The sequence below is a fragment of the Rhynchophorus ferrugineus genome, unplaced genomic scaffold, assembly GCF_030347505.1.
Source record: "Rhynchophorus ferrugineus isolate W39M unplaced genomic scaffold, kcgeb_rfMv2 rfM3, whole genome shotgun sequence".
Classification (NCBI taxonomy): domain Eukaryota; kingdom Metazoa; phylum Arthropoda; class Insecta; order Coleoptera; family Curculionidae; genus Rhynchophorus; species Rhynchophorus ferrugineus.
Genome location: NW_027472582.1, coordinates 1,577,177 through 1,601,758, shown reverse-complemented (window position 1 = coordinate 1,601,758; position 24,582 = coordinate 1,577,177). Strand labels below are relative to the sequence as shown.

At 32.7% G+C, this 24,582-nt stretch overlaps 1 protein-coding gene across 3 annotated transcripts in view; it reads right to left on the bottom strand.

Annotated features, from left to right (window-relative positions):
* Mhcl (Myosin heavy chain-like) overlaps positions 1 to 24,582 on the bottom strand; it is a 366,371-nt gene that overhangs the window by 142,966 nt on the left and 198,823 nt on the right. Inside the window, exons 1-2 of one of the 3 annotated variants that reach the window (XM_076398160.1) lie at positions 20,964 to 21,231; positions 6,326 to 7,335 (exon numbers count right to left, since the gene is read on the bottom strand). The exons of the other annotated variants lie outside the window; for them this stretch is intronic. Coding sequence (XP_076254275.1) covers positions 6,326 to 7,291 — 966 coding nt within the window. The 5' untranslated portion in view covers positions 7,292 to 7,335; positions 20,964 to 21,231. Of the gene's footprint in view, positions 1 to 6,325; positions 7,336 to 20,963; positions 21,232 to 24,582 lie in introns of those variants that run through there. 3 annotated transcript variants of the gene reach the window in all.

The following is a 24,582-nucleotide window of genomic DNA, read 5'->3' as shown; positions in this document are numbered from 1 at the left end:
TTTGCTTCAAAATAGGCCTCAGTTTCGGCGATCACCTCTTCATTCGACCAAAAATTTCTTCCCAGCGAACATTATTTTGAGATCTGAGAACAGGAAATAGTCACTGGGAGCTAGATCTGGAGAATGCGGTGGGTGAGGAAGCAATTCGAAGCTCAATTCATGGATTTTTGCCACCGTTTTCACTGAATTGTAACACGGTCCATTGTCTTGGTGAAGCAGCAATTCTTTTTTCTTCAAAGGCGGCCGTTTTTCGGCGATTTCGTCGTTCAGACGGTCCATTACCGGTATGTAATAATCGCTGTTGATGGTACTTCCTTTTTTAAGGTAGTGAATGAAAATTATTCCATGCGCATTCCAAAATACAGACGCCATTACCTTGCCAGCCGACTGTTGTCTTTTCCCACGCTTTGGAGCGGGTTTATCGTGTGCAGTCCACTCGGGTGACTGTCGATTGGACTTCGGAGTGAAATGATGGAGTCATGTTTCATCCATTGTCACCTATAGATGCAAAAACTCGGGTTTATTATGCTTGATCATCTTCAAACACTGCTTTGAATCATCAACTCGTCGTTGTTTTTAGTCAATAGTCACTTTGCACAAAGCTTTCTCATATCCAAATATTCGTGAATGATGTGATGTACACGTTCAGTTGATATCTTTAGAGTGTCTGCTATTTCATTTAATTTCAATTTACGGTCACTCAAAATCATTTTGTGTATTTTTTAATGATTTCGTCGGTAACAAACTCTTTTGGGCGACCACTGCGTTCACCGTCTTCGGTAATCATTTCACCACGTCTAAACTTAGCATACCAATCCTTGATGGTTGATTTTCCTGGAGCAGTGTCCGGAAACTGCAATTCAAAAAGCAATATTTTATCAACACGCGAAATTTTTTTTTATCCATTTTTTTCACAGTAACAAAAGTTGCTTCAATCAAAATGCTATAATTCACAAACTAATGACCCGATAGCTGTCAAATTTATACGCTCATCTTTTGAGGGTTGGCGTTAACTAAAAAACATATGAATTTAATTCTAGTAATGCCATGTATGTGTCAGGCCGGGGACATTTCACATATTGGATGCACCAGCATGTCCAGTAAAATACAAATTTTGTAGGCAATTAAACCACACTCACAAAACGTCATAAAATTCTAATAAACATATATATTCAAACTGTTAGAAGTACGAGTTATCAGACCTCCAGCATCATATTTAATAAAGGAGGAAGGAATTAATTGAAAACGGCCATTTATCTCAATCTACCTACCCAACAATTAAGATTCAAATATTCCCGGTGAATCCCGAAATAGAAATAGGAAACGTCTCGATGCATCTCGATGATTCGTCACGTTAAGAGCGCGAGGAGTTCATATCGAACAGTGCGGAACGTAATTTCGCTTAATGGCTTCGGGCAATTGAGAACACTTGAGGCCGAGGATGGTGAATCAATTACGGTTAAATAGGTGTAAAAATGAGAATTACGGAGAACGCGGCAAAGTCATTAAGTCAAGCGTGCAGTTAATTTATATTTCTTGATATTGGTCTAGAAGATTCTAGTCTAGAAATGATTTTTTTGCATATTTTCAAAGATGCACCTTCAAGAATATGCTTTCAAGAAGATATGTAAAAATTTTAATTATTGTCGGAGTTATAGGAGATTTTGTTCCGATTGTATTCTAATTATCATGTATTATTTTCAAATTTAAAGTTTTTTTTCTTCGCAGCATGCCAATCTGTCTCAAAACACTACTGTGTTGACTAAATCTAGGTGAATATATTGTTGATACCAGGGATGTCAAGTCCGCGTGCTGTCGTTCTACCACTTCACTCAACGCTTAGTTTCAGCTCATTTGTATATGGCGCAAGTCTCCTTTGATATGTTATGCTGACTCATTTCTTATCTCTCTATTCTCACCAGTTTAAGGACTTGACTTATATAAAAAAAATGGCAAAGCAGAGATGGCAGTGCATTTTCTAGGCATCTACTGTGCGATGTGCTTTTTCAATTATACGATGATTTTCTCGGAATTCAAATTACGAGGTACTTTCTGCTACTACTACCGTGGTGGCTCATTACTTTCACTAAACTGACCTCGTATCTCATTTCAGTAAGCTCTTTTGCAATTATTTTGATGTCTTTTGAAAACCAGAGACCATGTGGTATGACCCTTAGGCTCTTGTGGGATATATTATTAGAGATAAAGGTTTCTCTAAAGGCCCTGGACATTATTTTGATTACATGACCTTTGATGACCTTTGATCTGAGAGTGGTCATGATATATAATGAACTGTCAACGATCTTATCCAACACATTCTTCAATTACGTTATGTTAAGTACGAATCTCAGAGTAACGTACCCTTTTCTGTTTTATTTACCTTCTACAGTTGTTCGTCTTTTAGTGCTTGAAATCTATTCTGGTTTAATATTGCTTGCTCTAGTCTATCGTTCTTCTGATTAGTCTCAATGTGTATTGGCCTTGTTTTTTCCATTTGATTTTCCTAAAGGGAGTCGTCTCTTATTGCCAGTTGTCTTTTGACTATTCTTGTACTCGACTGAATCCATCGGAGTATCTTTTGCAATTGGGTTACCAATTTAGGTAAACAATTTAGCCATTGATTCTAACGAAACTGACTGCTGTCTATTCGACGCAAACCGATTTTATATATAATCATTAAAAACTTAATTATGCAAATAATTTTTCCCACCCACTAGAATTCCCAAGAAAAACACTTTCGTTGTATCAATTAATACATACATAATTTTTTTTTTCTGTTATTTTTTTATACCAAAGGGGATCCAATTGCATTGTAATATTATATATATTCCACTGACTTATTTTGTTCGTCACGCAATTCTGAAGGAGTTGATGGTGTTGACACAGTTGTTTATCTTAAGAACATGGTTTTGTGTAAGGTTTGTTGTGTCAAGTTAGGTTTTGTTTTTGTTTGTAGTTCAATTTCAATCATTTGAAGACCACGAAATTAGGAGTTACACGCTATTTAGAAGTTTTTAATACACTACACCTTTCTGGGCCCAATATATGCAGAGCAAGACTTTAATGTAATGAATATTCCACTTCAGTGTCTATATAGATCATAGTAAATCCAGTTTTCATCGTCAGTCACAATATGCCACAGAAAGCTCATGGAATTTTCAGTCAATTTCTATAGATATTACCCAATATGTGTAAAAATCTGGAAACAGTTGATTTATCAACTGCTAAGCTGTCTGAAAGTCCTTCAAGATTTGAGCTAGTTTCCAAAAGTTTTTCATGGACTCCAGCAGTAAGTTACTTCAAATCAACTAGCAAAAGTGCATTAAATAACCTAATAACACTAAATGTAAAACTGATATTTTAAGTAGAGACATGTCAAAACTATCGAATTTAAGAGTTAAGTTACGTTGTTTCACAGTTGTTGACATTTATACTTCAGATTTTCACCAATATATATTGGTGATCAAAATATATGCAAACACCTGGATATATATATATATATATATGTATATATATATATATATATATATATATATATATATATATATACTCAAAAACACGGATAATGGAAATTATTAACCACAAGTTCATGAAATCTAAAGTCAGTTTTTGTTTTTGGAGAAGTTGGAGCAACTCATTAAACGAACCTATTGTATGACAAAAAGTGTCTTTTTTTTCTAGTTAAAAATTATCTAAACTTTGTTCCATTATATACTAATCCTCCTTAATTGCAAAAAAGAAATTAATTAAATGTCCTTGATCGCTGATACTTCGAACAATTACAGGTTGTTTTCGCTTGATGGTATAAACCAATTAAACAATTTACCCATTGATTCCAACGAAACTGACTGCTGTCTATTCGACGCAAACCGATTTTATATATAATCATTAAAAACTTAATTATGCAAATTATTTTTCCCGCCCACTAGAATTCCCCAGAGGAAAAACACTTTCGTTGTATCAATTAATACATACATAAATTGGTTTTTTTTCTGTTATTTATTTATACGAAAAGGGATCCAATTGCATTGTAATATTATATATATTCCACTGGTAGGCGTTGGTAATATTTCTACGACCACGTGCAACTTTCCTTGATTTTTTTCATTCGAATTTAAATTTATATTAAAACACTGTGGATAGTCGATTATATTAAAATTCGTTATAGGTTTTTTCATTTCCTCTTCCTACAAACTTGAAATATATTACATAGCCTATAGGTTTCTTTAAATAGTCGTTTTAAATTCATCACTATATTCTAAACATATTTTCCATAATTACTATTTCAGTTTTATACTGTGATGAAAAAAAATACATGTAGGAATAATTACGTTGTTGATTGTAAATTCCTTCCGTGGGACTAGACTGTTAAATTGGAATATTATTTGAGTGTCATGAGTAATTGGTGTAAGGCTAAATCTTCTTTATAAACAGATACATATTTTTTCATCACGATAATTCTAGAATTGCTGCGAGAGCACCTTGCCCTTTTAAAAATAATCGCAAGAATAATATAGCCCACTCTGTAATACGCAGTCTCTGAGGGATTATCATCCGATAACTTAAAAATTTTCATTAGAAATAACTTACTGAGCTAACAAACAACACAAGTTCCAACTTCAGGCTACAAAAATGCCCAACACTATACAAAGACGCCGAATATTGCTATGATTTCGAAAAAAAGTGATAAATCAACACCCTCAAACTATCAGCCAATCAGTGTTTTTAATGAAAAACATTATTCAAGGTAAGCAGTTTGGATTTCGAGACAAACACTCCGTCAAGTCAGTCCATCAAGTTGCAAGAGTAGCCGGCCAAGTATGTCGCATTTTTATGACAAGAACTCCATGGGGATAGTGTTTTTGGATTTGACTAGGGTATTCGACAAAGTGTGACATCATGGTTTAATATTCAAGGTATTAAAGCTTGGCATTCCTAGTGATCTTGCAAACCTAATACAATCATATTTGGAAAACTGTAAGGTTGCCCGAATAATCATGTTTAAAAAACTTGAAATACTGACAGAACAAGTTAAATCCTACAGGCCTATATCACTATTACCTGCTATATTAAAATTATATGATAAACTGATCGACTAAGTGAACAGAGTAACTAACAACAGTTGTTGAAAAGGCATTCGAAGAAAAGAGATACTACCCTGCAATATTCATGGACGTTCTACAAGATTTTGACCTGGTATGCCATTTGGGAATAATCATAAAAGATAATTTAGTATTTCGCATGAAGGGGCATTCTCAATACATAAACTTATTTCGGTTGGAGTAGGGTAGTGTTTTGGAACCACTCTGTATTTGCTCTAAAATGCTGATATTTCAACAACAAAAGAAACAGTATTTGGAAAATTTGCCGATGATACAGTTATCATGGCAAAAGATATATATCTGCCTGTGGGCTGTAGAAAAAGTACAAGTAGCAGTCAACATGATCTGCATATGGACTTGATACTGGAAAAAACAAAAAACATAAAAGAAATAAAAGCACGCCTAACCGATCATCATTAAAAAGAAACGGCTCCAATGGGCTAAACAACATGGAAATATAACTATCGTAGACTGAAATTGAGTGTAAGTATCGTTTTTAATCGTAAGTATAACGTCAATAATGATTTTCTAGTATGAATCCTATCAATTTCATGGTGTGCTCTTCTGACGAACCAACCTTCCAAAAACTGTTCTTTTCTAAGACTTTCAATCAAAGGCATTGGATCCCTATACATTGTAGAAGTGGCAATGAAACAAGACCAATACAAGCGAGTACAATAAATCTACTACGCAGATAAATGAATAGTTCCCTGATGATGACAATTACATTTGTATATATTATTCGGCACTTTGTCACAAATCCACAAGATTCATTGCAAATTTGGCGGAAAAAAATAACTGTCTCGCCTTGATCACTCATCACCAACCACTCAATTCATCTAACGGGCGATTGCAAAATAAGTAATCACCATCAAGCAGCAGTTAATTGAAATTCTCATCAGAGAATGGCATCACAACTTTAAACTCTAGGAAGATGCGAAAACATACATTGAGAGTATACTCGGCGCATAGGAGCTCTTATTACAGCAAAAAGCGGCATTACTAAATATTAAAATAAATTATATCATTAAGAGACCCGCAATTATTCATTTGTTACAGAAATCCAATTAAACTAAAAATTAAATAACCTCACTATTCTCTAGTCTCTAATAATTTGGCCACCCACCGTAAATTATTACTCGAACAAAGTGTCAGTTTGAGTTTTGGTAAAGATAAAATTACTAGACAGTAGAAACTAGTCGTAACATTTAATAATCACTCACCTGATCATCGACTGTTTGTTTTAAAAAAGTCTCCAATTCTTTTAAGCAATTCGCTTTATCCGTGACCTGAAAATATCCAGCGTTCTTCCTGCTCCTGCTGATCAGCTCGACCTCATCGTAACCGATACACTTGATCTTGTTTTTCTTGAAACTCCTTCGAAAACTATTCCTGGTCATCAGCTTCGCCGAACTATGATTTTGACCGGTGGATGTCTCGGTTTTGTTGTTGTTTTCGAACTTGCCACTGCGGCGTATCGAACTGTTGCGTGATCGGACGAAAGGGCTTTCGGGAGTCTCGCTGCCGTTGATGATGGTTTTCTTTTTCTGTGAAGTTGTACCGGTATCGTCTGATGCTTTTCTCAGACCACTCATCCAACCAGACTCATCCACGTCGAATATATCCAGATGCCTCATTTTCGCGGTTTTCGCTTCGGAGGCTTTGGTGACGCTATTGAACAAGCGACAAGATACATCACCCTGTTTTTTAACAGTTTCCTCGTTGTGTTTCAATTTCAAATCGGAGGAATCAATGGAATCAGACTCGCTATAATTTTCCGAGCTAATACTCGCTGTCTTAGGTTTAGGTAAAAGGGGAGGTTTCTTCAACAGCTTTCCTTTGGATCCTCTCAAAGACGACGTCCTCTGGAAAGGGCTCGGCTTGGTGATATTCGCCTTGGTTTCTCCAGAGTCCAATGAGTCGGTTTCAGACACGTTATCGTTGCTGGTGGTTTTGCCATTCTTGACATCAGCGAAGGGTTTCTTCGCGGGACTAGGATTTCGTCTGGTGAGAGATGGTGTTCGAGTGAACGGAGATGGTTCCGTGGGACTTTCGGGTGAGTTATAATTCCCATGTCCGTGCGCGGCTCCTTTACAACCGGTGTGTTGGGCATGACGCTTTTTTGGAGTGGGTGACAAGACGTCGTTTTTCCGTAGTGAATTCATAAAATTAGATGCCAAATTCAACATTGTTGCAGTAAAATTTCACGTGAGGAAATATAATTCTAGTGATCCTGCACGACAATTATTATTATTATTGTTTCTCATTTAATTTTCATATATAATTGTTTTTTTTTAAAATAAAATTCAGCTTTCGTATATTTGTGTCTATAAAACTTGAACTAAACAACAACAAATAAATTATTTTGAATTCTTTACACAACAGTTTATTATAATAATGGCGTGTTTCTACGTGCTTTATGCACAGAAGCTCCAAAAAAACGTAACATTCTATCCCCTGATCTATAATTCATAATAGTTATTGTTATAGAAGAAATTATAATTATTATTTCTATTTAATCCTAGTTCGGGCGATCATAAAACTAATTTGGACACTTTGGGGTTGTACTAAAACATCAAGTCAAGTAGTAATCCAACGCTGCCAAAACAAAGTTCTACGGTTAATCAACAATGCTTATCCCTAAGTAACTAATGAACTGCAAGATGACCTTCAAACCAAATGGATTTATGAAGTCATGCAAGATTTAGCCATAAAACATGAAATAAGGTTACTAGATCATAGCAACGTGGAAGCAATACAGTTACTGGACGAGAAGAAGAAAATCAGAAAATTGAAACGCTTTAACCACACAACCACACAAGCTTGTATATTGAAAAAGTACTCCCTTTAAATTTAGCTTAAATAGTCTAATTTAATATTGTTTTGGGAAATACATATGTATTACTGATATATTTATTCGTACTGATTATTCGTATAAGATGCCATCCCAAAAAGCTATTTGCCTTTTCAGCAAAACTATTCATCAAGTCATTTTCGAAATTGGCGAAGTGTTGCTCTGCAAGCGTGTGTCCCATTGATGCGAAAAGTTGATAATCGAACGGGGCAAAGTTTAGAGAGTACGGCGGGTGAGATAATATGTCTCATCCAAGTGCTTTCAGTGCGTGTGTGATCGATTTTGCTTTACGAGATGTACTGTAAAATCACTTTACCGTGTCTTTGGGCCCATTCTGAACATCTTTCGATAGCGATCACTATTAACTGTTTCACCAGATTTCAGCAGTTCGAAATATACCACGCCAACTCTGATTCCATCAAGCACAGAACATTGTCTTGTGCCCAAAATGATTCGGCCCTGGACTCCATCGACCGGCTTCGCCAGATGATAACCATGATCTACCAGAACGTTCTTTGTCTTACACATCGAAATCATAATTTTAAAACTTTCGAACTTACGCCTCACATATTTTTAAGGTTAGAATATGCTCACTGTATGTTTAGGTAGGTAATGAATATAATGAATACCTGGTAGGAAATGAAAATGGAATCATTTTATTTTTGTTATTAACAGTCACTTCTTCAGGTTTAGAAACTGGAAATAGAAGCAGCGTGCTAAATTTTTGTAGCAGTTCGTAGACAAATTTATAGATTTTTTCTATGAAGATTATACAGGTGTGCAACCTATGGATTGATTTGATGGAACAACACTTTTTCTTGGTCAAATACGGTCATTTTTCTTCAGATCTTTTTCATATCCAAATATTAATGTAAAGTGTGGTGGACCCAGCCAATTGTGATGCCGACAGCCTTAGCTACCTCCTGTATCTTTATTCTCTGATCCTCCAATATTATACCATGTGTTTTATTGACGATTCCTGGCGTGAAGTGAGCCCTTTTAGGATCTCTTAACGTTTAACATCATTTGTGCTGGTACGACCACCAGGGAACTCGACAATTCACTTCTTAACCATTCAAATTAATGACAGAATCCTCATAGTATATTATTTATCATAGGCTTTTCTTGTTTTCTGTGCAAAATAGTACTTAATCAGCACACGAATATCACTTTTTAACATCTGGCTTATTAAATTGCCCTCATGACTAAGAGTCTAGACAAAAATCGTACCCCAACTCAAAAATAAGAAGCTCCTAGCGAAAATATAGAAGAATTTCATCAGATCAACAAAGCTGTCAACGAAACCATGCCTCCCCGATACTTAAACCACCTATTCAACTACGATTAAAAGGTTATGACTAACAGTTCCCATTAACTAACCGTTTATCGCGCCTATACGTTCACCGATCTCGACCGATATGGCGAAATTACGAAACGAATTGGAAAATCACCGTCCCGAATGTAGACTAAAATTAATAAGCATTAAAAGCGGCGCTTCAATCACACGTTATGAATTGCAAAACGCATCCGAAGGTCACCGAATGGCTTAACATCGTCGAACATATGGTCGGAGGCTCCACCACCGATCGCCAGGAAGGTGTAATGTGGACAGTCGAAGTAAATTTCTTAATTTATGAGTTCATAATTTATGTCGGTAAATAGTGCCGGTCTCCGGCATTACGCCCGTTTTAATCGCCGATAGTCAGTTTTATTCGGGCGCTGCAATTTTTATTGCGAATCAAATCTCGAAAGGTTACTGGTTCTTTTAATTAAAATTATTCTCGTTCGTCTGCCAGAGTTATTAATAAACGGTTCATTTTTTTTTCTTCGTCGTCTCAGCTAAATGAAAAGCAAACATCGCTTTGCAGTTGTTGGAAAGTGCTGATTATTAAAAGGCTTAATTATATTTTAATATGGTCAATAACTTTTCAAAATCAATGTTTTCTACATCGTTAAAGTTTAGATCTCTTTAATTAACACTATTTAATCAACATAATACAAAGATCAAACAATAAAATGCAGAATAAAACAGTAAAGGAATATGCGATATCCACGTATAACAGGTCAATGGATGGCGCTACTAGAATATGTTATCCATATGTTTTTTAGTTAGCCTTAACCCTCAAAAGACGCGTGTATAATTTTGACATCTATCGGATTATTAGTTTGTGAATTATAGCATTTTGAGTGAAGCAACTTTTCTTATTGTAAAAAAAATAGATAAAATGGATGGAATTTCGCGTGTTTATAAAATATTGCTCTTTGAAGGGAAAAATACAGTTGAAGCAAAATCTTGGCTTGATGCCGAGTTTCCGGATACTTCCCTAGAAAAATCAACCATCAAGGATTGGTATGTTAAGTTTAGACGTGGTGATATAAGCACCGAAGATGGTGAACGTAGGGGACGCCCAAAAAAGGTTGTTACCGACGAAAACATTAAAAAAATCCACAAATTGATTTCGAATGACCGTTAATTGAAATTGAATGAAATAGTATAGACTCTAAAGATATGAACTGAATGTGTACATCATATAATTCAGGAATATTTGAGTACGAGAGCTTCTGTGCAAAGTGGGTGCCGCGCGAGCTCATTTTTGACCAAAAACAACGACGAGTTGATGATTCGGAGCAGTGTTTGAAGATCAAGCGTAATAAACACGAGTTTTTACGTCGATATGTGAGAATAGATGAAACATGACTCTATCATTTCACTCCGAAGTCCAAGGTCATCCAAGTGGACTACACAGGATGAACCTGCTCCAAAGCGTGGGTGAACGCAACAGTCGGCTGGCAAGGTTATGGTGTCTGTATTTTTGGATGCGCATGGAATAATTTTCATTCACCACCTTGAATAAGCAAGGACAATCGACAGTTTCAAGGACGAAATCGCCGAAAAACGGCCGCATTTGAAGAAAAAGAAAGTGCTGCTTCTCCAAGAAAATGCACCGTGTTACAGGTCAGTGAAAACGATGACAAAAATTCATGAATTGGGCTTCGAATTGCTCCTCATCCACCGTATTCTCCAGATCTGGCCCTCAGCAACTATTTCCTGTTCTCAGATCTGACAAAAATGTGTTAATTGACCTGTTATTGCAAGATTTTTTCTATTTCAATATTAAGTTTGTGCTGTTTAGTTGGAATACGCATTTGATTCGGCTTAAGAACTAAAATAATGATTTATCAGTCAATATGCGGGAAACCAATAGGCGGTTGTAGTAAGGTATGAAATAGAATAGTATCCCAACGTTACCAATATAAGTGTCTAACGCAACGAACAAAAAATGTCAACCAATAATTCAGTATGTGTCATTTCGTCCAAATGTAAACAAAAATTGTTTTCAATGCCTTAACTTGAACTGAGAAAATCGCATTTGTGGAAAGTTTTGCTTTTTACCTTTAAAGAAGAATACTGTTGAAGTTAATATAATTTTGTATGAAGCCTATGGGGTAAACAGTGCTGCTCTCTGTTCGTTGTTATACATGCTCGTCATTTATTTTGTAAAATTAATGTTAATTTTCAGCACTTACGCAGTATTCTTGTTTCTTTTGTGCTGTTTCTAACCCTATTAGTTCCAGTCATCCTGGTTATTTTTTCTATCTAATTATAGAATATTAGGCGATTATTCGAACAATTACCTTTAATATATATATATATATATATATATATATATATATATATATATATATATATATATATATAGTAATATATATGCTACGATGATCTTACAAATGATAATCATTTTGATCAAAATCTAGTGTTAGGACATATTTTCGAAAATGTTACTGGTACTTTACTTATGACGCTAACTTCTGTCCAATAGGTAAATTGCTGATACGCCATTTCTGGTCAATGAGCGTCAATTATATTATATTATTAAACGACAGATACATAATATTCGATAAAATCGATGTTTATTATCTACAGATTTAGTTATAATTGACTCAACTTATATTTTTCACTCAAGATTTATATTTTAAGAATAAATCAGTACATTTCATTATACCGATTAACGCTTTAATATATCATATCCGCCTTTATCTCCTAGAGTGGTATACAATATATTACGTTTTCTCCTAAGAGCATTATTAAAATATGCATTATTATTCCAATCTAATAATATCAATGCATTTAAAAGCTAAAAATATCCAGTTTATATATAGTCGACATTTCTCTTCCAAGAAATTATTAAAAAGAATTGAAAATGGCTTCTTATAAATAGCTATAGTTCCAAATATTTAGAGCACCAGATAATAGAATTTTGAAAAATCATAGTTGCTACTTTGGGGCTATGAATACATTCATGAATCACATGAATATGATTAATAGATAACGGGGTGGTCTTTTATATTCCGGGATTTGTATATGCTTGTATAATTCGAACACCAACAAATACATTTTGTCATATTCAGGACTTCAAATAGTGCCTTCCTCTCATACTTCGTGTTGTAATGATTACTCTGGATGCCTTGAATCATTCTTATTATAATCTACCCATTGTAAGTTTACAATAGTTGTAGTCTGGGGCACTGATCGTATATTAACCGAAAGTTTAGACTCGTAGCCACGAACTTTTATTACCCATCGGTTTACTAGACACCTATCAATAGCAGCGTACATATATAAACAGTCTTTATATAACAGTGAATCTTACTATGTGTCACTGTTTCAGCACTCATACCGGGTGAACTTTTGTGCGCACTACTTTTTAATCTACCCTCGTATTTTAGAAGTTTTTAATAGCTCAGCATAATCCCGAAATATAAAATGTAACCCCCCTGTCTGTTTTTGTTTATGATCGTTATTACTAAAAATATTACAAAGTTATAGCAAAGACATAAATAAGTTGCATTTTCTTTTTTTTTCTATAAATGTCAAAGGATAATATTAATAATGACACTGAAGACAATAAAGATAGAAAACGGTTTAGTGATTAAATGAAACACCTGCTGAAACGGTCAAGGTAACCGCAGTGATGTCATATGTCACAAACATAGCGCTCAGGGTGTTTTGCGTTTATGTTTTATTAGATATAATTTGTATATATTTGACTTTCAAATGATGTGTCATGATTGGACAATGTATATATTGATCGGTAACAATACGAACAATTGAATTTAATATTGTTATTAATTCTATAGCTGCTTTACATAGGAGTAAATAAAAGGAGAGGGTGACGACAAACATGATATTAGGACTATCAATTCATTTGTAAGGATTTATAATACATGACGTAACTTAATAAAATGCTTTGACATACTTGGTAAATTATTATGTCTCTTACTAACACTAGTATTATTTAATTTATATATGGTAGACTGTTTGACAACCCTTGTCCTTGTCATAATATTCTACAAACATATATATATATATATATATATATATAGATTATATTTTAAAACTTTTTTTTTGTGTTAAAAATCTAAATTTGATTATTTTTTACCTCTTAGTAAGTTTGAAGTCGGTTAAATTTTTTTGTTAAATATATTTTATATCAGACGATTTTGAGAATGACTGACGGTATCTTGTTTTTTCGAACCTATTTGTTCACCCAATTAACTGAACAATATCCAACACAATGATTGAGAACTGTCTGCATCGATTTGGACCGATTAGTTAATAAAATTCATGTCGTGCAATAAATTGCAATTTCCATATCGACGGGCCCACATTCGCCGATTGATAAATAACGAAATGATTAATTATTTAAATTGTTAATGAGACACGGTAAAAGAGTTCGCGGCCCACGCAGATCTAATGATTCGATTGCGACTTTAAGGTCGACGAGTCGATAGGTAGCTGCTGCGTCCTGGTAAAATCGTTTTCATTCATTCTGATCTCTAGCGATTCTTGTTGTTGATAACGTCGCTGATTGATTACTTAAATACCAGTCGAGGAAAGAGGCGTCAGTTTGATTTTTTTCTGTTCCTTTCTTTCTTTCAGTTAATGCATTTTATATATTGTGCAATTTGATTTTTATGTAGGTCAAAAAGTAGGTTTTAAAATGGATAAAATCTTTATATGGTGTTTGATTTATCAATACGAGAACAAAGCTGCAATTCCTGAAGATAGGATTTTTTTATTAGATACGCTTAGTCCAATCTTAATTTACAACTAATTTATTACTACTTTTCATTTGTACTTGGATTAATTCACAAGCAAGACGAGTGCGAGAAAATATATCAATATGTATTCCTCAATTATAAAATTATAATAACTTATAGCTATAGTTTACACTAAAGGTATACACTTTATAAGTTCGTATGGTTCGGTTCCCTTCAATCTCCTAACATCCTGCGCGCTGTCCAGCAGAGTTGTATTAGTTCTACGTTAGTATGATTTAGTAATCTTCTTTCGCGTTTCAAGGCGAAATCTTGGACAACTTCGCAAATCCATTTGATTTCCAGGTCATCGTGCAATTCTTCGTTGGTTACGTAGCGATAGGCATTGGTAATCAATCGAAGAATCTTGTTTTGACAGCGTTGCATGACTAGTTGATTTGAATTTTTAGTGCAACCCTATATTTGCACCCCATAGGTCAAAATTGGCTTTATATTTGTCTTATAAATCAGCCTCTTTGACTTTAGATCAAGTTGAGAGTATCTTCTGACTAACCAGTACAGTTGTTTTACTTTGGTTCTAATGTGTTTTGCTTTTTGTCTAACATGATGTCTTAATCTACCGTCAAAATGTATGCCGAAGTATTTAGCTGATTCTGCTTGAATCGGGCATTCATTGAGTGTCGGGCATCCAAGTTTTTATTATTTAGCCGCAATGTAAAATTAACGTGGATAGATTTGGAGCTATTAGGTTGAATTTTCCAACTTTTCGTCCATTTGTAGATTTTGTTGACTGCTACTTGTACTTTTTCACAGCCCTAGTCAGAACTATGTCATTTGCCATAATAATTGTGTCGTCAGCAAAGGTTCCAAGTAGTGTTTCTTTTGTTGTTGGATGAAGATAGGATTGATCACATGTTGAGGATATTTAGTTTAAATGTTAAGTGCTTCACTGCATTCTGATAAGCGTTATTGTTTGATTGGATTTGAAAAAATCTATTGACGATCCATCAGCCACGTCGTCACCGCGGAATATTCATTCTCGTAACCTCAGGAAGCACCACATACCGTGTATTTAGTTAGTACTATGTGGTATTAGCAGTATTTGTTGGTGGTTTTGCTCACAATCTAGAATATCTTGACTTTTTGGTAGAAGAGTTTTGAATAAAAAAAAAGTGTTGTATGTTGTTTGCTGATAACTGAACTCTTACCAAAAATATTGACAAAAGTAATAACTAAAGCATACATTTACTGGAATTCACAATATGTTAATAATAAAGAATCCTTCATAATTAATTTATATTTCTAATATACTATTATAATTTTCCAAGAAAGCTGACAAAATATTAGTTATTGTGTTATTTATTGATCTTATTACTATTATTTTGCTTTATATATTATTATTATATTATATATATTATATTATAATATATATTATATTATATTTTAGAATATTGGTATTTTCGTACCAATATCCTATAACCAATACCTGTACCAATAATCCGTATTTAAGTACATTATTTAGTTGTCTACTTTTAATGAAAACTAACTAAAATGTTATTAATTGAATGGAAAAAATTGCAAAAATTCTTGAAATTAGCAAAAAATTGCAAATTTTCCTTACTATATACTATAAAACTATATGAAGAATATATTTTAAAAAAAACAACAAAAATATTTTGCCCTGGGACAAGGATAAGACTCTCCAAACATGCGTATATAGAGGTGAAAGAAACGAAAACACATGTTAAATTGCTTAAGAATTTATATTTTTGAAGATATATGACCCAAACGGAAGTCCACTTATTTTATGAAAATATACTTTTCATTGTACAACTTAAAAACTAAAGATTGTATAAATTTAGTTGTACTATTATACAATCCAGCGTAAAATTATTTATAATTCCTGAAATTGTCATAACATTACGATTATTCGACTAGAAATGATAGCAAAAAACGTCAAAATAGCAAAAATCGCAAATTTTCTTGAATATAACGCCAAAATCTTTTACCCTCTGATAAAGATCAAACTCTCAAAACATGTGTACGCTGGGGCGAACAAACAAAAATCTATGTTAAATTGCTTTAAAATTTATATTTTTTAAGATATATGACTTAAACGAATATTCACTAATTTTTTTAAAATATAAATTTCATTGAATAACTTAAAAACTAAAGCTGGAAAAAGTAAGTACGTCAATTGTTTACTTTTAACATAGGCTTACTAAAATTTTATTAGTAAAACTTCCTACTGTATTCTCGTCAATTATCGATATCTCGAAAATTATGTTTTTAGTACGAAAAGTGAAATTTCAACCATTACCGATATTATTTTAGCAACAGACAACAGACTATATACTTATAAGCTTATCTTACTACTTCTTACTAGTGATGTGTTTGCTCAACAGTTCATGCTTTCTTTCTCGTTATACATCCTACTGTGCGGTGGTATTTCTAACAATAGACACACTGTTTCTTTCTTAATTAATTCTATTATAGCATTTGTTTATATTGTGAAATACTGCATGTGATTGTTTTAAAATAACTCGGTAAAACCAACAATAGATTTCGAAGCCTACTTATAAATAAATAATGATTCTTAATTAGAGTTACCAGGATTTAAATATAGCCACAGTTAACATGAAGGATATGCAAGCTTAAATCTCAGTACCTATATTTCTCATATGGTCTGAATTATATATCTTTGGATTAAGTGAAGAATATTTCTATGGAAATTAACAGCGCTATATTAATATGTTTAAATTACTTCAGAGTATGTTATGAAGGCCTTTCAATATAAAATAAAATCATCACTAAGCATTTCTATCTGCTATTAAAATGTTATTTGATTAATTGACTTCAGTGCTTTATCTCCTTTACATTGGTGACCTCTCCACAACTACTACCTTTGTCGACAATACAGCAATATTAGTAATAGCAGAAACCGTAGAGAGCCCAACCCGGAGAATCCGATCTTCTCTTGATAAAGTTATTATCTGGACTAAAAATGAAGCAACATCTACACACATCGAATTCACAAATAAAGGGATCATGCCGCAATGTGTCTTTATTAACGGCATGCAAATTTCATATGCCAACACAGCAAAATACCTTGGTATGACCCTGGATGACAAGCTCAGACTGAAAGAACATATAAAAAAGAAACGCGATGAATTCAACATCAAGTTCAGGAAAATGTATTGGTTGCTTGACCGAAACTCCGAGATATCAACTTATAACAAGCTTGTTATATATCAGCAGATACAGGAGCTGCGCCAGTAACTCCAATATCCAAGTAATTTGGAGGGTTAAAAATAAGGTGCTGAAATGTATAGTGGATGTGCTTTGGTATGTACGTGTTTGTGACCTCCATCGCGACCTAGTAATTGATATGGTTACGGACTAATAGAAGATTTTCTAGAACCACGTCAACACGAAAGCGCACAGACTTCTAAATGTGACATCTCGAAAGGAATAAATCTTCTGATTTGCAAATATTAGAACACTAAGTGATTCGATGGAAAATAGTTTAGTTGTAGTTGTTTGTTAGTAGGTTAAAATCAGATTAAAGCTACTTCTTAGTTATATAGTTTTAATGAATAAATTTTAAAAAAACTGCTGAAAATCTATTGGAAGCAAGAAACAGAAATTAAAAATGAGGTAAAACAAGTAGAGATATATTTGGTTATATTCTAACCTAACAAATGTCTTATATTTTACAATTTTTGTTGATAATTATTCGGACTACTCTACGCCATATTGACCAGACATCATTGTTTTAACCAAATGTTAATGGCTGAGGTTAAGTAGCACATATAAAAATAGACGAACGATGATGATGACAGTCAAAAACATTGCGCAAAACAAAAAGCAACAACTAGTGATATACAATATTTTCAATTCTTGCTATTAAATATTAATAAACATGCGAGATCTTAGGTCCCAAAAAATCTTCAATCTATATACAAAAAAAACTATTTAAAATAGCGTAAAGTGGCATTATACAATCTTGTAATTACATTCATGTTAAAGCGTCATTGTTTTCATTTAAACGTGAACTTGTAGCATTATATCATAAGTGTAAACAATTTTCTTTGGGTTCTGACAATATCAACCATTAAAAATGTGTAAACAGTGTTCAAATGACGACCGATGATCAAGAAAATGAATGCAGGTCAGCAAACCTTGAAATAGCGGAGATGGAGTGTTATTCGACCAATATTTATGAAAAGACTTCGCAAGAAATATTCTGAATCCGATCTGAGGGGTAAAAACAAAATAAAGGAGAATTATATCCAGTCAAAAACATCGAATATCATTTTTCCAAGCACAAACTACCACTCCAAAATAAATAAGGTAACATCGGAAGAAACTTTGGCTGCTTTATCACAACTAGCAAATTTTAAGCCTTTTTAAGTTAAGAATATTTAAAATTAAATTCACCCTACCAATTTTTCTGGGTTAAAGAAACTTTGAAATACACAAGCAATAAGTTCAAAACTGATTTATAACCCCATATTTAAAGTATACCTTAAAGTATTATAATGTATGTGATAAAGTATAATATAGATATCAGAGAAAATATATAACCAGCAAAACAACGTGTAACTTCGAAATTCTTTATACACCTTACGAAACACAACTTTATTGGCCATAACCATTATCTACCTGAGACCCAAAAAGATATAAAAGAGAGATTTCCATTATTATTATGCAACCTTTAATAATAACCTTTTATTTTTAGTCAATTTCAACCAGTCGAAAATAAGCAAATACCTTACTCCAATTAAATTCATCAATCTCAACAACCAATAAAATATCATCGATAAATACAATACGTAAAGTTTAATTAAAAGGTAACTTTGTTTCATAGATAAGAATCGCTAAAAAGCTATTTTATTTCAGTGACCTAAAGGCTGAATTTTAATAAATGGTTTAGTAATAACCGACAAATCAAACGTTGACTGAATAGTGTTAGCAATATCAACAAGTTTATGATACAACGTATTTGTGACTGGATATGTTATAATAGATCAAGATGTGGATCAGAGTTGCCCTGGAGTGAAACAATTCTGTCGAAATGAAATCTGGGCCACGTGTGTATTACATCATTAAGTAATTGAATTAATTTAATTAGATAATTGATATCTAATAGATGATATGTTGCGTGGTTTATAGTTTAGCATATAGAAACAGAAACGTAATATAGTATTTATCTTTGATTTTCACAGTACATGTTTCATTTTCTGTACATTCTGATAAATTAAAATTTCTCGATGTTTAAATGATTTTGTCTTAATTAAATCATAAATAGAGAACTGTGAATAAATATTAACGAATTTCAAATAGATACAACTCAAATTATATTGACAACAAAAGAATTGTAAATTTCAAAAGCAGCAATTTTCCTGGCTGTATATATGGAAAAAATATATTGCATTTCCTATAAAGATGAATCTGCCAAAACGTATATATTTTGGAGCAAAAAAAAAAGAATCTATGTCAAACTGTTTTCAAATTTGCATTTTTAAAGATATATGATGTAAATAGAAATACAATAATTTTTTGAAAATATGTTTTCTATCGTATAACTTCAAAACTAAACTAACTGTGTGCCACCAAATGCAAATTGCTATACCATCATACAATTACGGATACAATTTTCAATAACGTCTGCAATTTTCATAAGCTTGTGATTGGAAATTACAGCAAAATTACTTGAAAATGGCAACAATCGTAAATTTTCCTGACTATATATGGAAAATGAGTGACCTCTCGGATGAAGATGAAATTCTCTAAATATACGTACTTCCAGGCGAAAGCAACAAATATCCATGTTAAACTGCTTTAGAGTTTGTATTTTTTAAGATATGTGACGTAAACAGATATCGACCCTTTTTTTTTAAATATATTATTCATTGTATAACTTCAAAACTAAATAATATATGCAAACTATTACACAATTCCGCGTAAAATTCTTTACAATTCCTGAAATTTTCATAACATTGCGAATATTTTATTGAAAATTGCAGCAAAAATACATGAAAATGGTAAACATCGCAAATTTTCCTGACAATATATGTGAAAAATGAGTTAAAATCTTTGACCCCTCGGGTAAAGATGAAATTCTCTAAATATACGTACTTCCAGGCGAAAGCAACAAAAATCCATGTTAAACTGCTTTAGAGTTTGTATTTTTTAAGATATGTGACGTAAATTGAAATCGATATTTTTTTTCGAAAATATGTTTTTAATTGTAAAATTTCAAAATTAAATGATGTACGCAAACTGCTATACTATCATACAATTCCGCGTAAAATTCTTTATAATTATTATAATACGATTATTTGATTGGAAATTACAGCAAAATTACTTGAAAATGGCAAAAATCGCAAATTTGTCTGAGCATATATATGGAAAAAATGTATAAAGATGATACTCCCCATGTATATGTATTTTGGGATGAAATAAATGAAAATCCATGTTAAATTGATTTTGAATTTTTGAAGATATGTGACATAAGCGGAAATCCACTGAACCATTTTTTGAAATTATATTTTTCTATATAAAATACAAATATATAGATATTATTTACTACCGCTGTACTCAGCTTAAAAATCTCTATGATTCTTGAAATTGTCGTAAGCCTGCGACTACGATTACGATAGTATTTACGATTACGACAACGATTTTTACTGTTTTGTTCTATGGGAATCTCAAACTCTCTCATAACATAATTATGCATTTTTATAACAATTTAAAACCATTTGAGTTATAGTTTCATTTTCTTAAAGAGATGGCAATGTTAGGATGTCATTATTTTGCAACATTGGTAAATAGTTGTATTTTTCTTATTAAACAATTGAACAAAAGTTCGAAAGTCAAAGCCCTCTTTTCCACAATTATATACGAAAGATTTAAACAAGCAACAACAATAATAGCAGAATCACCACTGATTATAGCACTAGAATCAAATCACTTTTCACAATATCCACAATTTTTAACAACTTTTAACAATTTTTAAACACTAAAAAAGTGACGAGGACGAAAAACATCCACGGAAAACCCGAACCGAAGCCGCGTAAAACGACAAAACAACACGACGGATACAAAGTCGAGCGTCGGAGGCCCGAAAAGAACGTGTGTGCGCGACGATACACGTGAGTACTGTACTGGACTATCTATCAAAGCCGCTTCGACGAGGACGGCGGTTCGAATGACGAAAATCAAACGAGAAACGGATCTACGGATCGGAATAACTAAGTGGGATCGTGCATTATTAGAATCACAATTTTCCTATAGTTTTAGCGGGTCCGACCGTTAGGATTTAATGAATGGATACCGGAACCGTAACATTTGCGAAACGCTGTTAATTAACAATTGAATATCAAGTGGCGTACCACGTTGCAAATGAAGCAGGTATTCTGATGATCGCCCAGTGATCGAAATTCGACCGTAATTTATTATATCGATTATTTTTCATTTGTTAAAAGGTACTAACTAGCGTTGGGAACTATCGACTGAAATTGACTATCGACTGTTCAGTAATTGACTACTTTTTACTATCGACTATTTCAGTCGTGTACTTTTAGTTACTATTTTTGGTTCTACTAGTTTCATTCGACTGATTTTTAACGTTCTGGCTCTGTCGTCCTAGGCGCGACCCTGAGAAAAATGTACCCAATTTATGCTACTCAGATGTATATGTAACATATGTAGTTTGATGATTTTTTAGGCCAATGTGATTTAGACGCTTTGCTGGTTTTGATACATTCATATATACCTATATATATATATATATATATATATATATATATATATATATATATATATATATATATATATATATAACTTCTTTAATCGATAACTTCGAACAGGTATGAGGTAATGTAGGTCCATTCTTAGTAGCAAAATGCGTTAGAGAGGTAAGTATTGATACTATTAAATATTAAGTTGCAGAGGGTTTTATTGGATATATTTCTATTATGTTCATAATTTTGATTCACTGAAAAAAAATGTCTACATACCCTGATGATAGTTCTATTTAAGATTAAATTTATGAAATCCGTAAAAACGGTGAGTAGATTTTTTAACATAAACATAATTTAATTTAATTCTTTCAAATATGTTGTATGGAGAGTACCCATAGAAAACTTAGAGATATGCAGCCTTTTTAGCGATATAAGTCGTCACTTCAAATACTGTTAGGAAACAGGATTTTAGTTTGTGTGCCGACATAAGTATTTCAAGATGGAATATTAGGCCACCCTTGGTAAGAGGCTAATAAAGGGAGTGTAAAGACAACAAAAGTTGATGGAAAAAGATTAATAAATCATAATATTTTTTTCATAGTTCATTACAGATACATTGTTCCTCATGGTATAAACAGGAATTTAACAAAAAGATCCCAAAAGGTGGTCGACAAAGGCCGTACTTAAAAAATGGCCAGCAAATTATACATTCAATTTTAAAAATACCATGTTAAAGAGTGATGTATTTCAAATTATTACTTGGTAAATATAAAAGAAATGTTTAATTGTGTTTTATGCAGTGTACTTTTTTAGTAATAGGCCTGAAAAAAGATACACACTAATTCAGATGTTTAAACAATTTGGCTACAGAGGGTAATGTCTTCCTCCGTCACAGTGTATTGAATCAAATCGAATTGTTATGGGATGTGGTAAACAATAACAACAGGGAGGATAACTGTAGAAAATCGTATTGTAGTAATTATTCAGAACATATATGGTTGTACGAGGAGATATACAAAAGGAAGATATGACAAATGCATTAGGGAGAATGCAATGATTAAATTTAATTTTATCATGAAAAATACACACAGGTACTTACCAAAGGAACTAAGGAGAAATACAGTGACATCAGAATGATTTGAGAAGATAATACAACAACAAAGGAAACAAAAAAAAGATTGATTTCAGTGCGATGAAAATGTATAAATTTCTGCCCAGTAAATTGCATTTGGCAAAGACAAGGATTTGAATGCATTACCTATGAAGCAAAGACACTACAATGTTATACTTCAAATCCGTTGAGAACATTAAAATGAGAAGTGTTACCTCACCCGCCGTATCCTCCAGACCTATATAAAGTCGTGACCTATCTGAGCAGTGCTTCATATCTTATGAAAACACCAAAAAAGCATCGATTCGTAGATAGCTTCAAAAGATATATAGCTATTTCGAGATGGAATCAATAAAATAAACCGAAAGATAGGGAAAAGTAGCGGATATTGATGGATAATACCTTGAATAAAATACACTGTACCGATTTTTCGCAAAAAAGCTTCAAATTACATTACAATAAAAAACTCTTTAATAAAACTAATTTATACTTATGAACTTTTGCAAGTTTTAAACTTTCAATTAACTTGTTTTCAATACACCAATTAGAAACTTTTCATCAAAGGACGAACTTCATTTTCGAGATTCGCTAACATTTTTAAACGTTATAAAAAATTCTAGAATATCTGTATAGTGTATAAAAAAATCACAGAGAATATCATAATATTAGAACAAAAATTTCCACAGAAAACTCCTATTTCAAAATTTAAATGAAGTATACCTATTAAATTAAGCACCGAATATGATCAACTACAACAATTTTGAAGAAAATAATATTACGTTATATTGTTTTAAAGCTGCAAGTGTTCACATACACAAAGATAGAGTGATGAATTTAACGGCAAAGCTAAACGAAATGTTCTCTTATGCTCCTCCAGTAATTTTATTAAGTGTATGCAAGCTCACGGCAGTTTTTATGTAATAGTTTTATGGCCACGTCGTTATAAACAATTACGACTCTGCTGATGTGAAAAGAAGCGACGTAAAACGATTATTTTCCCTTTATACAGCGATTGGTAATAACAGTAATGGACTAAACTCAAAATAAAAACGTGACAAAAACAAAAAGCTGTTGATTTTTACTGCGCAACAAATAATATAGTTATCTATATGCAAATAGATACACAGCCTCGGTTGATAGCACGGATACAAGCAAAGCAATTACGTATTATAATAATAGTTCGGTTTTCTTGAAGTGTCAATGTTTGATGCATAATCACCAGTTACTAATATCGTATAGTAGTTCAAATATTAGATTAGAAATAAACAGTATGTTTAATTTATATCAATGACCTCTTGGTTGCAATCACTAATGCATCAATGGAGGTCAGTCTAATTATTTTGACCATGTTTTAATGATATTAGTAAATAAAAACGGTAGTATTTATTTTCTTATATTACTGATTATTTATACTTCTTCGTGTAATATATCAGATAGGGTCGTATTATTTTTCTAAAGTATCACTACATAGTATAAAACAAAGTCGCCTTTTCTGTCCCTATATCCCTATGTGCGCTTAAATCTTTAAAATTACGCAACGGATTTTGATGCGGTTTTTTTCAATAGATAGAGTGATTCAAGAGGAAGGTTTATATGTATAATACATGCATAATATACTAAGGCAACATTGCTAATTTTAGAGGTTTCTAACGTGATGTCGTAAATTAACCTATTTTTTAGGCTTATTTAGCAATTAGCAAAAACGCT